A 15156-nucleotide genomic window follows, 5' to 3' on the forward strand; every position below is an offset into this window, starting at 1 on the left:
TTTACTGGAATTTCATATGTATTCTCTATTCTTTTGTAGTTGGATGTGCTCTCTGGAATATTTCAAGGCTGACAGTTGGGCAGACATTTCTCAAAATTCTGATTAATTTTAGCATTTAAGATCATGTACTAAATAATGAAAGCCAGTAGGAATGTCTGCCTGAGAGCAGAGACTACATGCCTTATTTGTGTTACATCTTGCTTTTCAGCTTTTACCAAAAAGTAGTACCTGCTTCACCACACTGGACAACTAGATTGTCTGTTTATAACTGCCCCACAAATCCCAATTACTAGAATTTGTATTTAAATGGAGGCAATTCTAAATATATGCACCATGGATTAGAAAACTTATGTCAACCAAAATTAAGACATGCTTAGTACTTTATTCATTGCACAGGTGTCACGGTATTATCTAAGGGTCTGCGTCCGTGACAAGGGGGACAGGCCCGAAAGAAAAAAAAAAAAAAAAACGAGAAAAAGAGGAAGGAAAAAAAAATTGCCGGCGAGTCCGGCGGCTAAAGCGGCAGAGAAGCCGCGGAGCTGCAACCTGGGAAAACCAAAGGGAAGAGGGGGACCCGTAGACGGATCTAACACAAAAACAGCGGCACCGATCTGAGGAGGAACAACTAATTTTACTAAATATATCAAAATGAGGCTAGTAGAATTATGATAGAGGGTTTACAGGCTGAAAATCTTACACAGTAAACTGCAGGAGGACCACGTGCTTTCTCCGCCAGGCTGGGAAGAACAGACCCCGCGTCTCCCACGTGGCTTCACCACCCCCTCCCAACGCAAAGACCCCTGGGGAGTGCACCTCCTCCCCTCCCCCTCAGAGGGCCACACCAAAAAAGGTAGTTTGCAGTAACCAGGGGATTAACTCTTTAACTGCCCGTACCTTACATGATGTAATGATGTGGAATACCGACAACAAAAAATCACAAAACCATAACAACAGGTTTTAACTGGAATAAATAATAACATAAGATCAGCTAGTACTGATTGTCAAAAGGTAAGGTCGAATAACACATTACTCACAACAAAACCCAGAACTTGGACCTTAACAACCCATTTTTACTGTTACCTATATTGAACTGTTATTCTTTTTCCTTAGTTTAAAAAAAAAAATTCAGTAGTGCTAGCCACACATTAATTTTGGGGAGTAGGAATAATCTTCTTGCACTAGCAGAGGAAAAGTAGGTGCTGTTGAAATTCAGTTGTGTTGGCATAGCTACCACATGGAGATCTATTTATTTCTCTGATGGGTGTTATTTCAACAATTGTAAGCCACATAAAGTCTACATGAAACATTGAAACATGAAGCATTGAAACAGTTTTCACTGAACAAATTATAGCTGTGTTTACTTTATTAATTTACTACTTAACGTGCTGACCATTGTATCTTCCTTAGTCTTGGCACTTTGATGGAATCTTCTTCAACTCTTTTTGAAATATCAGTTCCAAGGGGAGCTCTAGAAAATAATGTGACCCATATGTTAAAAGGTAAGTAACATTATTGCTATGGTAGGATGACAGTCCCCTGTCACTCAGATGGGCAGATCCACAGACCTTTTGTACCATCAGCATGGGAATCAGGCAGCATTTTCACAAATTCTTTGCGCTGTAAGACTAACCATGAAAATGGTCTGCTTGAGCCTGTGCCCCAAAACATCTCTAGAATGGGGAATTCCCTACATTTTTAGCTGTTGCAAACTCATGAAGGTCTGTGATTTCACAGCCATCTTTTGGGGATGTTATTCAAATTCTGAATTGAGTTGATAATTAATTTTGCATCACAGTGATGAACACAAGATGCATTTAGAGATTCACAGGTATTTTTCTGTAATAATTGTATGGCATGTACAGTTATATCAAAGAAAACTTAGTATTTTATCCATTGATATATATATATATAAAACAAATTCTTTTTCAAAAAACAGTATTTTACCATTTCACATGTGAAAATTCTAAAAATTCTAAAATTTCTGTCCTGAAACCCTCCAAGTGTGTGTTTACTTGGCACCGGGAAAGGCAGAAACTGAATAAAAACTGGTTTTAGACCAGCTGTTATTTCTAACATACTGAAAATTCAAAAGGATACCTAGCATTTTGTTCAGCCTTAAGCCCAGGGTCTACTTAAGTCTGTAAAACAAGCCATGTTGTATGTCATACATCTTGGTTTTTTTTAATTTAAAATTAATTGATGATGATCAGAGGGCTGGAGCACGTCCCCTATGGGGAGCTGGGGCTCTTCAGCCTGGAGAAGAGAAAGCTCTGGGAGGACCTTACAGCAGCCTTCCAGTACCTGAAGGGGGCCTACAAGAAAGCTGGGGAGGGACTTTTTGTAAGGGCATGTAGTGACAGAAAGAGAGGAATTGGCTTTAAACTGGAAGAGGGTAGATTTAGACTAGATATTAGGAAGAAATTCTTTACTGTGAAAGTTGAGGGACACTGGAACTGGCTGCCCAGAGAGACTGCAGATGCCCCCTCCTGGAAGCATTCAAGGCCAGGCTGGATGGGGCTGTAAGCAACGTGGTTTAGAAGGAGGTGTCCCTGCCTATAGCAGGGTGGCTGGAACTAGGTGATCTTTGAGGCCCCTTCCAACCCAAACCATTCTATGATTATGAAAACATAGTTTGACTCCGAGCATTTAGATTTATGACCACAGCAACTAGGAAGCTAGGGAGAGTGTATTGTTTAATTTGGTCCTGTTTTCCATACAAGTACAGTAACAGGAAAATACATAAAACTTTATGATGTATGGTAACTGAAATCTCTGAGTCAAAACAAACTTAAATGCTGAAGATCATAGAATCATAGAATGGTTTGTGTTGGAAGGGACCTCAAAGATCATCTAGTTTCAACGCTCTGCCGTGGGCAGGGTTGCCAGCCACTAAATCAGGCACCAGATGAGGCTGCCCAGGGCCCCATCCAACCTGGCCTTGAACACCTCCAGAGATGGGGCATTCACAGGTTCTCTGGGAACTAGTCCCATGCCTCACCACTCTCTTGAGTAAAGAAATTCCACCTACCATCTAATCTAAATTTCTCCTCTTTTAGTTTAAAGCCATTCCTCCTTACCCTATTGCTAATGGACTGTATAAAAAGTTGGTCTCCCCTGTTAATAAGCTCCCCTCAAGGACTGGAAGAGGATGACTTTTACTTACAACTACATAGAAATGGAAGTGATGGTAAATTTTAAAGCTTATATGTCCTCTGAAGATGTTCCTCATCACTTTCTGCTGTACTTCCACTTTCATTGACTACAGTGAATAAATGAAGAAATAGTGTGAATGAACTGACTCACTTACTTTGGTTCATAGCGGATGCCATCAGTACTGTATAAAATACCACATCCTGCATGCAACTTTTCAATGCCGTTCCTAAGCAAGAAAGCAATTATGTAAAAGTGTGTCATAACTGTCTGAATATATAAATATATGGTTTAGTCACCATATACAGAAATGCCTGATTCCGATGAATTTTAAAGAACGTTACAGAAATACACAGAGAAAAACAGCCCTTACCATGCAATCATAACACCATTATCAGTGCATAGTCTTGGAGGAGGAGACAGAAAAGCAAAACCATTTGCATTTGCCAGAGTCTGCAGACCTTTTCTGATATACTGATTACTTGCAACTCCTCCTGATACAACCTGACAGCAGTTTAAAGTAGGAAAAAAAAAAAAAAGGAAAAAGGCATTAACTCAAAAGTAAGGGCTTGCAGGTCAAACTAAATTAGCATCCTATCTAAAAAACAAAAATTTATCAGATAAAGTTTTGAAGTCTGCAATAAAAAATGTATTTCAAGCTTAAGCCATTTTTGAAGATTGAAACCTATCAGAAAAGAATGTAAGCTAGCATATTATAGCTAAAAACAATTCCTGTGTGAAAGCATGCTATAAATAGAACGGCTATCAAGTATTGGGCAACTCTAGATCAAACTGTGTGGCCTGAGCTGTTAGAAAAGGTCAGGTTAGTTGATATGAAAATCCCCTTCTAGCTTAAAACCAAACTATGAAAGATGTTAATACTACTTTAATCCTATTATTTTAGCTAAATTTATTACGTACTGATATCTTCCTTATCTGTCAGTATGATCAGTTCTGTCATTGGAAGAAGTACAAGGAATCTGCATCCTGAATGATGTTACATTTAAATATAAAAAGCAACATGCAAAACAAAATGACACAAAATAAACTAATGTATACCCACCAGAGTTGCAGTTTTTGGTAATAATATGCTATTTTTTATGCAGAAAAGCATGGCTCGGTATGTCCTCTGGATAATGTGAGCAGTCACTACATGCTGTACAGCAGCAGCAATGTCTTTAACACAAGACAGGAGTTCACCTTCTTGAATACCTATAAAAATGTATGATCAGATGGGTTTTCCTGAGTATAGTTCATGAAGTACATGGTTTATATCTGACTTTAAAAATACCTTCCTCTTTTTCTTTCTGAATAATGGCTTTATTGACAAGGCTCTGAAGTCCAGAAAAGGAAAAATCACAGTTACGATATTGTTGCATGGGAACTCTGAATGGGTACTGTTGCCGGTCTCCAGTTTGAGCCAGGTGCTCTATTGCCTTCCCCCCAGGCATGCTGTGGCACTCTGGGTGCTTTATTACAGAGAGCCTTCTTGCTACCTAAGGAGAAAAAAGACAGACTCAAAATAGAGAACTAGACTAAGTCCTCCTGTTACTGCATTGCTTTATGCAGTCCATGGACTTTTTTGCTACAGCAATGAGAAATGCAATTCCAGAACAATTTGGGAAAGCAGGAGGACCAGCAAATTTTGCAGGAAACGTTAATTACTCAATTTTTAGGAAACATACATGGACTCTCATGCTATATTCCTAGGTAAACAGGAACAAAGTTGGCTTCAACTTTCAGCAATTTCCCATTCCACCCTTCTTTTTTAATGCATGAACACAAATACCATTTGTTTAAAAAATATGCTTATGTTTAAAAACAAAATTGAAAGTGCCCAATTTTATAGAATGCACTCAATAACCCAAGCAATATAGACTCTCAAAGCCAAACCAAACTTTTCAAACTATTAAAAGAACAAATAACAAAACAACTCGTAACAAATGTTTTAATACATATTGGTTTAGGCCTGACAGTATCCTTTAGAACACTACTATTGATCTTATATGTTAATACAACTCCTTTCTATAACGGTTGTCACTGAACCTTCCAAAACCAGCTTTGGTTATGTTATCTATTTGCTAAAAATATAATTTACAAGCTACTTAATACTGGTACTACCAAAATGCGTAGATGTCTAATAGTTTATTCCATCTTAAATTTATGATATTTCAAAATAGAAGAAAACATAAGGTAAAGCTCCTATCACATTGTGTTGCTGTCCTCAGGCTGATGCTAATACTACGATTAAGCAGTGTAACTGCAATAGAAGGTAAACAAGTAGATTCACATGTGCATTGAAATATTACCTTATCCAGCATGTCACCTGGTGCTATATCTATGGACTGTCCAAGCAGAAGGAAATCTGAAACTCCTTGTGCTACTGCCAAGATACAGTGGCCTCCGGAGAGTAAAAGAACTAAGAAGGGAAATTCCACTTGCTCTGTCAGTCTGATGGTAAGTGCATGAGCCTCCATGTGATGAATGGGTATGAAAGGCTTCTGGTACCTGTGCACCAGCTGTAAGCTGTACTGCAGTCCCACCTCCAGGCTCAACGCAAGTCCTGGTTTCACTGTAGTTGCAATAGCAGCAAGTTCATTTACAGAAACTCCACTGGCACTAAGGGCTTCCTTTACTACTTGCTGGATGTTTTCTCTGTGAAGCTGCTGTGCTACGTGAGGAATTATTCCACCTGTTCTAGTTAGAAACAAATAATTGTAATATATTTGTATTTCATAACACAGAATCACAACAATAGATTTTTCAGCATTTCATAACCTTGCTACACCCTGTCCATTTCCTTAGGACATTTTCAAATGTCTTATTTAGTCTAACTGACGTGAACTGTATCTGTGCACTGAATGCAGCATAATTATCACTGGGACATCAGGAAAGAATCTAACTTTCCCTTTTTTTTGGTATATGCTCTTAAATCTGCCGCTCCTCTTACATCTACCTCCATGCCATTCCACAGCAACGGCTCCAACTTAACACAGCCCTTCACTTGTCAGTTGATGTACTTAGGAACCAATGCCTATTTCTCATTAATTTTTCACTTAACTGGAAATATTTTGTGGTTTTAGTAGTACTAACTTCTTGTTTAATCAAACTAGATGAATAATCTGTGTTTTTTTGTGAAAAAAAAATTAGCACAACAAGATGAAACTTATTAAATGCACAGCATTTCTTTCCACAGCCTTGTGGAGTGTGCTGAAAACAAGCCAAAAAAAGGGGTCTTCATATGAGAGGTAATGGCCTTAAGTTGTGCCAGGGGAGGTTCGGACTGAACATTAGGAAATATTTCTTCTCAGAAGGAGTAGTGAGGCACTGGCATGGGCTGCCCAGGGAGGCGGTGGGCTCACCGTCAATCCGGGTTCACGGAAAGGGTAGGTGTGGCACTGAGGGACGTGGTTAGTGGGCACAGAGGGAAGGGCTGACGGTTGGACTTGATGATCTCAGAGGGCTTTTCCAACCTTAATGATTTTGTGATTCCATGATACTCACCCTCTTCGCATCAACTTTTCTGAAATACTTTTATACAGATGATATTACAAATAACAGTAACATCACTAGCGAACATCTTTAGCCACAACTACGGTTGTGTAAGAAGGCCCTGCGAGCTGTACGTGCTTACTTCAGGTGGACCTCCTTTTGGCTCTGCAGCGCCTCTCCCAGCACCGTGCCCGCCTCGTCCAGCACCGCCGCGCCCGTGTCATCGCAGCTTGTTTCGATGCCCAGCACGAGTCTCGGGGGCCTCGCGCAGCGAGCGGAGGCGCTGCTCAGCCGCGCAGCCGGGCCGCGCCTCGCAGGCTGCAGGAAGCGCGCGGCCACGCCCCCCATTGGCGGCAGCTGGTCTTTGGTGATGTCTGGAAAGGAGCTGCACGGGTTATCATTACAGAGGGGTTTCCAAGCACGTGCTCTTAGCAAATTTACTTTAAATCTGTGATCATAGATAGAATATAACCAGTAATATCTATTTGTCCTAAAGTCGCGATTTTATAACTTACGTTGCTGTGAAAAGGTGGCATTATCCTTAAAGTTATGGAATGCCCCACGCGGTTTTTAAGAGCTTAACAAAAACCGGTGTTGTTCTTGGAGGAGGCGGGGGCCGATGTCTTTGCTTTACCTGAGTCGTGCCCCAGGAGGATGCCTTCGGGCTCTGCCCCCCTACCGCCCTTCCCGCAGCCCCGAGGAAGGGCTACGCGCCGCACCGCCGCCGGCTGCAGCAGACCCGCAATCCGAGGCAGCCTCGCGTCGCTGCCTCCGCAGCCCGATTCCTGGCTGCGATGAGCTTTACTTCCGAGCGTTCTTTGTTCTATTTCGCTGCCCAAGACTCGATTTTAAAAGCCTACAGCCTGGGCACGGCGCGGCAACCGCTACAACGGCGGCAACCCCTGCCCGGGGCAGCTCGTCCACCCCCGCTCGGCAGCCGCAAGCCCGCCCTTCCCGCCGGCCCAGCCGCCATCACGGCTCGGGGCAGACCCCGGAAGTGATGCGGCCGCGGTTCCGTGGCGGCAGCGCGCCCCCTGCCGGCACCGCGACTCCACCGCCACATGAGAGCCTCACCCCGCCCTGATCATTCGCTGCCTCTGTCATTGTCTCTTGTGCTTGTGCACAGAAGAGTGACTTTCAGAAACGCTGAGGAGTGCTGAGGTGTTAACCGTGTGAGGGATGTTAGTAAAAAGGAGCCAGGTAACACTTCTTGCACAAAGAAGGAATTTTTTACTTCCAATAACTCAGAAAAGTCACACTTGTCTGAACAGCATCTTCATCACACACTGCTAGAAGATTCTCCCGGCAGGAAAATAAGCTTTATTCTCTCTCTCCCCTCACTGCAACCAGAAGACAAAGCAAGCCTTCTGCCAGCTCCTAGCTGCCTGTGTCTGGCAGCTGTGGGGCAGGCTGGCACAAATCCTCCCCCTGGGACGTGGAGCTCTGCCCCTCCCTCCCTCTGCTCCCATAGCAGCTCATGTACAGGTTCCTGCGCCAGTGCCTGGTATCCCTACCACAGCGTTCCTGCACACTTCCACACAAGCTGTTTGTATCTTTTTCTGCAAACCATGCAGTCAGGCTGTGTAACCTGTCTCTTCACCTACGGCTAGTTCCACTTCTGCTCTAACCTATGATCTACACAGAATTTCTCTTATTCCTCTGACTTGATCTATGGTGAAGCTGCTTCTCCTACAGCTCCCTTTCCTGCAGCGTTACAGGGTTCAGGATGTCCCAATTACAGATAGAAAAGTCAATGTTCTGGTAAGCAAACTGAAATAAACACAACAGTGGCAACTTGCAAAAGCATACCTAAACTGAGCTATCGAGTTGATGTAGCAATGACCCCTGAGCAGACAGTTACAGACTTTCTGTGGTCTTTGTGACAAAAATTACAAGGACAGATAAGGCATGAATCATACCATCCCTTTTTACCAACTGTCACAGTATTTACTGAGACAATCTTGTACAATGCAGTAACAAACACACCCGTTCACAATCCACAGAGCACGAACCAGCTACTTTCACCTATCTACAAAAGAAGTAGCCTCGCCAATCCTTTGAACGGAGGCTGCTGGACTTATACAGTAAGTTACCATTTGCGGCACAGCTGACTGGGTGCTGGTGAAACATTACTCCCCATTTCAGCAGTTATTCACACCTCCCTTACCTGCCTCAGCCAGACCGACATCTACTCGTAGTGCTGATTACACCGTAGAGCTGGGCCTGCCCACTACTTCAGGAAATCTTTCATCTAGAAGTTTCCCATTCCCATTTCACTATTTGAAGGCATCTTATAAACTCAACTTTCACCCCAGACAATGCTTCCTTTCAGGAAGTAGTAATTGTATCTCAGATGTAAAAGCATCTGTCATTGAATACAATTAGATAACAGCAGACTACTCATTTCCTTTGCCCGAGAAGCAGTATCCGTGCCAGGATCAGTCAGCATCACACCTTCTGTCTAGTATTTATTGATGCCAAAGATTCGAACACCGTGCAACTGTGGCAGCTTGGGGATAAGCACTGTCAGAAGAGAGGTGGTGTTGAAGATAAAGTGTGTCGGATCATACTTTGTGTAGAAACTTGCCAGGAAGTACCTGCAGGAGAAAAAGAGCAAGCTTAGCTACTGACACCCTTATCTACAAATACACCAACAAATCATGGCTCAAAAAAGACGCTTCAGTGATCAGTTATATTTTACCAATTAACCATGGATATGTTCTTATATTAAATATCTCATCTTACATTCTACAATGTTATACAACAGTATTATGGACTAAGTATCATCTTCCCATACTCCTCAAGGTGCTAAAAACCAACTCTCCAGCATTCCTCTCTGTCCCTCAAGCTACAGTGTCTGAACTCTGCAGTTACAGCCCAAATTGTGACGCACGTTGTACGTAGTGTAAGAACCATTACGAATAATGCATGCCTTTCAGCTACCCTAACAAGCCCAGCAACAAAGCACTTAGCATTTTTCAGCGTGAAACTCATTTCTGTTGAGCACATCTGTGATACATGTGATTTTAAAATGCTTCCTGCCTGGCAGATGTTTTCAGCGTGATTTGCTTTTAAGCCAGTCCACAGTGGACTGTGCTTTCATTCTTTGCAAAAACTGGTCACAGAAATGTCATAGCAGTGTGTTGTCCTCCCCGCAACAAACTGGAAACATTTATTCAGCTTCTTAGGCATTACTGGCGTGTGAAGAGTTATATACAAGTGTTGTAAGTACAACATTCCTACAGGAAAGCAGGAAACTATTTTTGTAGAAAGAGAGGATTTTTTTGAGCAGTTACATGTATTTCTTTCAGTTTCTTTCCTTTGTGAAACAACTTTCTATGCATAATACCATATCTTCCCTCCCACCCCTCAAACCTGCCAAGCAAGCAGATGACTTCCTCTTAGGAAAAACAGAATGACTTTTTAGAACTGGATATTAAATACGTATCTGATTTATTTCAGTTATGTAACCATACTTTTGTCAACAGAGACAGGTGGTGCAGAATTTCCAACCAGTCTATTTACATAACTAGTGTAAACAGAAGGCAATCTGTAATACCCTGGATCCCCTTCAGTGAGGACTGTAGCATTCCTCACAAATCACAAGTTACGGAATGGTTAGTAACAACTGCAAAGTAATGCACACGCACTAAAGACAATTAGTTTAGCTTTTCAGTATTTACAACTTCAATCTTTTAAAGAACTTCAAGAGTTGATAGATTTTCTCTTAAGGTTTCTAATCTTTAAAACCATTTCCATTAATAACTGTTTACAAACTTCAATTTCAGTACTTTGAATTAGTGTTGAAAACTGCGGGAAGCTTGTTGACTACATGGCCTGTAAATATGTACTCCCTACATCTTTGATGTAGATACAAGGAAAAAAAAGGAAAAGAAAAAAGAAAATTGCAACTCATTTAATGGAGGCTTTTGAAGCCATGGTTTTATGACTCACTTCATTCATAATATAGTTTAGGACTCACAGAATTATAGGAGAGATTGTGAAGAATTTTCTTGAAGATGTAAATTGTACTCCATAATCCAGTTGTTCCCAGTGCGTCAGGAGCCTCGCTTTCCCCTGATCAGGTGTTTCAAAAGGAGTTCCCTTTACTGCATGCAAGAAGACATACATTCCCTGGGGGAAAATAAATGAATACACTGGTACTTTTAGCTGTTATGTAATTGCTACATTGTTCAATGCATTGCAAAAAACAGACAAACAAAACAAAGAAAAAAAGAGTAAACGAACTCTCACCTAGAAGACCTGCTAACCTGAAATAACAAATTATAGGAGAGCAAAGAAGAGGCAAGAAGGTGCCTGAAGTTATGCAGTCAGTGGTGCATTCGAAATTAAAGCCAAAGTCTACATGACCCACAACCCAGCGCTTTACCTTCTACATTAGATGGCAAAGATCACATGAAGTCAACTGAATTTCACAAGCACTCTAGCAAGTTCAGGGCTGACGATTTATGTTACTGCTTTCCTAACACAGTATGAAATTGAGTTATGAGGCAGAGCTTGCACAAAGTAGAAATCTACCTGGTGAATACCGGCAATACTACAAGAACTTCTGAAAGCTTCCTCAACCTTCCACTAGCTTCAAATGCTTAGAAGCTGAATATCAGCAGTCTGTTGAATACCATCTGTCCATCTTTTTGCTACTTCTCCTTAACCACGTTGGGCTGTTCTTTGTTACTATTTGATGGAACGATGCTACAGCTAGTCTGTTCTGAAAGATAGATTAGCAGCCATCAATTCCAGATAGAAGAGTCTGGTTTCATCAAATGAACAAAGCTTCCAATTTTGACAATCATTTGTCTTTTATCTGCCAACTCCAAGCAAGAGTCTCTACCAGAAAATATCGAAAACTTCAGCATTCTTCTAGGTGCGTTCACTTCTCATGCACAGAGATGGAAAGCTTTATCTAGAAAAAAAATCTCACTTCTCTGAATTCTTATGAAGGAGGTGAAAGCTGAGCAAGTCATTTTGCTTCTTCTTCCACATTTTTTTTTTAAACAGCCCCTTGACTGGAGGCCTACTACCATAGGAGAATTAGTTGCTTAATTAATTATCTGATTCATTCTTTTTGCAGTGCCTCAATTTAATAACCAAAAAGGCACTTTCGGGACATCCAAACACTTACTCCACATTTTATTTTGTACTAATATGTGCAGAAAGAACCACTAAAATTGCTTTTAATGTCAGCTAAAAGTTTTCCACGTTCAAGGATATATATATATATATTTTTAAACAAAAAGTGCCATTTAAATGCTGCAATATCCAAAGTACAGTTTATACCCATCTTCTGCATTCCACTAGAAAACTACTTGGCCAGTGCATGCTCTCATCCCTGTTGTCATGATAGCAACCTGCACGAATTCAGAAAGGTATTTGGAAAATATTAATTCTTAGTATTTGAATGATTACAACAAAATTATAGCACTCTGGGGAGAAGAGGCAGAAAGATTTTCACGGTCTTCTGTATGTAAAAGCCTCTGGAAGCTGAAGTCATCATTAATATCACAATCTACTAAATAAGAAATGGTTTCAGGGATTGGGTCAATGTGATCAAGTTATTTCCAAATACGATGTTTTGTTTCTTTTCATGTCATGTACAGTGACAGAGTTTTACACTGAAGTCATTCAGAGCTAGAATTTGTCTGGCTTGACTAGAAATCAAAGCAAGAGAAAGAACACAGATGCTTCTGTCCAAGGAAAAGGCATCATCTAAAGCACTGAAGTCAAACTTCTTGAGATACAAACAGATTTATATAGAAACATTAATAGATAGTACTCTTTTTTATATATTACATTTACAGTTCTTATATATGTTTAATAAGTAAGAAATACCTCAAGCCCTTTACGCTTAAATCCAAAGTGATCCTCTATCACTCTTCCTCCCTGAAAGAGCCAACCCATTTAACAGGGGGTAAGCCACATAGAGAAGGTGTTTTGGCTAGACGGGTTTCGGAATCCACACAGCCCAGCTATTTTTCTTTTCACCTGCTTTTAAAATTAAGTATGTGTGAACAACTTTTTGAATTGTATTACAAGAGAGGGTACTCACCAGGTTGTGAATCACATTTGTTAACGTCCATGCAACAGGGATGCTAAAGAAAGGAATGCTGAGCAGGATGATGTGAAGCAGGCCAACTCCAAGCGTGTATGTCAGCCACATTCCACGGCTGTTCATCACTTGCGTGTTTGGATTCACTTCGCTGTGCGCAACTCCAACATTCATTTTTACCCTACAGAACAGAACTGTTCGAAGAGTGAGACTACTGTATTATAGACGTATCTAATACATGCAGCTCGCAAATTAGGAAAGAGGCTGGTTTAAATAAGTAGGTCTGGAATGACCAAGCTTAGCTTAGCACAAGCTAAGGCGAACCTCAAGACCATCAAATGAAGTATGATTTATAAAGAAATCACTACAAATAGGCTGTTGGGACTGTTTGTTTTTAAACAAACAGCCAAACAAATAGAAACACCACCAGGCCTGCTATAACAGGGATGATGCGGGATTAGTGAGCAGTGCTGCCAGAAGCGGAAGGTGCAAACCCACAGGGACACCAATCTTTGTAATTTTTATCCTCTAAATTCCTTTCTCCTGCCACTAATATCAACCGTTCTTTCCCAGTTCTCACCAGACAGTTTTCCCCCCCATCTCACTCATGTTACGGCTATTTGGGAATTTTGCATATATTGACTGCCTGGCAACCTGTTCCTGGGAGGACTGAATAATAGCTAATTTATTCCTGCTTTTTTGCAGCACAAGACCAGATCTCAGAATTCTACCCCCTGCAGGTTTTGGAACTCTTACCCCGCTGATCTTATCTGGTAATAGGCAAAGGCTCAGAAGGTTTCTACTTGACAGACGTACACAGACATACACAACATGATTTCTAATCCTTCTTTCTTTAGGAAATCGGCCTGGTGTACTACAATTTGTATTAAGTATTAAAAAAAGTTTACTTCATACTCGCATGACCCATAGGACTATTTATAAACATTTACGGGACAGGGATGGAAAACTGTTAACTTCCTTCTGAATCAGTTGACAGGAACATTAACTGGCAGAAATAGTTGGCTTTTTTCTTTTTTTAGGAAGTTTGTTTCTGGTACTTGTTCAGTGTTGCAGAGCACCAACATATCTTTAACATCACAGCGTAATGCACCACAATGCGCAATACAGGTATTAACAGTAGGTGGTAATATAAAAATAGATGTGAGGAACCCGAAATTGAACTGCGGCCATGCCGGTTACAATCAACCCTCACTGCAAAGCATTTCAAAACGCACATGTGCAAGGAGCATATTACTTGAGATTTGTAAAGTAAGAATGAAGTAAAATTGTTACTACCTCCTGAGGACAAAGCATCACAAGTTAGTCAGTACTGTATTTTGATTTAATGAACCTATTTTTTCCTCATCATCTCTTGTTCAATCAGCTGAATACATTCTCCATCTACTGCATTCCTGTGTTTTCTTTCCTACTGCCAGAAACCCAGCTGTATTTTGGTTTAAGAAATTGGAATCAACTTGTCGACTTCCACACCAGGTGGTGCTCATTCATGGCCCCATACGGACTGTCTCTCTGTCCAAACACACCTGCACACCCAGGACTGCCACAGGACAACTGCTTTACACGGCTGCAGGCAACAGCCACAGGGTAGGGAGTGCATGCCAACGCGGTGTGCATGGAATCAGCAGAAAGGTGAAGAGGTCGTGAGGTGACATGGCTGTGCCAAACAGTGCATGACCACAAAGCATCATCCCGCCTCACTGTGGATTTTTAAACACAGCATGACAGGACAGGCTGCCCAGAGAGCTGCGGTGCCCCGTGGCTGGAGGTGCCCAAGGCCGGGTTGAATGGGTGCTGGGCAGCCTGAGCTGCTGGGAGGCAGCCAGCCCAGGGCAGGGGTCGGGGCTGGCTGTGCTGTGAGGTCCCTTCCAACCCAACCATTCTGCGATTCCATGATGCCGTAACTCAAGCTCTCTGGACGAAGGCCTACAGCAAGCCCGGTATCCCCCTCTCACGTGCTGACACCCCACAATTGCAAAGCCCGATCTCCGATCCCCGTAGGATGGGAGCACCGCGAGACAGACAGCTGCGGGGAAGCACGGCACGGCACGGCACGGCACGGCCCGCCCCGCCTCGGCTCGCCGCCCTGCCAGCACCACAAGGGTGAGAGCGGCCCCGGGTCTGCCCGCCCGCCGTCACCAGCTGCGCACAGCCGCCAGCCCATACCCCCTCCCGCTCCCCCCGGGCGCGGCCCCACCTTCACGACGCTGCGGGAGCTCCGCCGGCAGCTCTTCGACTGCGGCCGCCAAAGAGGAGAAGCGCGGCCGCAGGTAGGGCCGGGCGGCCGCCCCGTGGGCAGGGCTCCGCGCGGGGAGGGGCCGGGCCGGGCCGCCCTCGGGGCAGTGGGCCGCGCAGGTACGGGGGCTGTGGGGGCTGTGAGGAGTGCAGCGGAGTGGGCTGGCTGACAGCCGGGGAGTGGGGAAGGAGCG

The 15156-nt window shown here is 42.7% G+C and overlaps 3 protein-coding genes across 7 annotated transcripts in view; 1 reads left to right on the top strand and 2 right to left on the bottom strand.

Moving 5' to 3' along the window:
- On the bottom strand, positions 1053 to 7652 carry OSGEPL1 (O-sialoglycoprotein endopeptidase like 1). Its single transcript, XM_021400396.1, is given in 8 exon segments — positions 1053 to 1468; positions 3308 to 3379; positions 3524 to 3654; positions 4214 to 4362; positions 4442 to 4646; positions 5460 to 5847; positions 6785 to 7004; positions 7007 to 7652. Coding segments are annotated over 8 exon segments (1293 nt in total). The 5' UTR covers positions 7044 to 7652; the 3' UTR covers positions 1053 to 1377.
- Positions 7853 to 15055, bottom strand: ORMDL1 (ORMDL sphingolipid biosynthesis regulator 1). Of its 2 annotated transcripts, none has more exons than XM_021400405.1 (4): positions 14925 to 15055; positions 12710 to 12890; positions 10625 to 10776; positions 7853 to 9239 (listed from the first exon to the last, which is right to left on the bottom strand). In XM_021400405.1, the coding sequence occupies exons 2-4, from the start codon at positions 12881 to 12883 to the stop codon at positions 9104 to 9106; spliced, it is 462 nt and encodes a 153-aa protein (XP_021256080.1). In that variant the 5' UTR covers positions 12884 to 12890; positions 14925 to 15055; the 3' UTR covers positions 7853 to 9103. The 2 variants fall into 2 exon arrangements, with proteins under 2 accessions (XP_021256080.1, XP_021256079.1); XM_021400404.1 differs by having other exon boundaries at positions 12710 to 12903; positions 14925 to 15048.
- Positions 14867 to 15156, top strand: part of PMS1 (PMS1 homolog 1, mismatch repair system component) — a 45142-nt gene continuing 44852 nt past the window's right edge. For 3 of the 4 annotated variants that reach the window (XR_002439888.1, XM_021400386.1, XM_021400392.1), the window contains exon 1: positions 14961 to 15082. The gene's annotated coding sequence lies outside the window, so the exon portion shown is untranslated. Of the gene's footprint in view, positions 15083 to 15156 lie in introns of all 4 variants that reach the window. The other variant, XM_021400388.1, reaches the window with a different exon arrangement.

This window comes from Numida meleagris, chromosome 5 (genome assembly GCF_002078875.1).
Source record: "Numida meleagris isolate 19003 breed g44 Domestic line chromosome 5, NumMel1.0, whole genome shotgun sequence".
NCBI classification, from domain to species: Eukaryota; Metazoa; Chordata; class Aves; order Galliformes; family Numididae; genus Numida; species Numida meleagris.

What these genes read in the sequence shown, in the direction of transcription:
- ORMDL1 (XM_021400405.1), bottom strand. Translation starts at nt 12,883, where the DNA reads ATGAATGTTGGAGTTGCGCACAGCGAAGTGAATCCAAACACGCAAGTG. An exon ending in CAAATGTGATTCACAACCTG is followed by an intron (nt 10,777 to 12,709) that starts GTGAGTACCCTC and finishes ATTTTCCCCCAG; the next exon opens with GGAATGTATGTCTTCTTGCA. An exon ending in ACAATCTCTCCTATAATTCT is followed by an intron (nt 9,240 to 10,624) that starts GTGAGTCCTAAA and finishes TTTCTCCTGCAG; the next exon opens with GTACTTCCTGGCAAGTTTCT.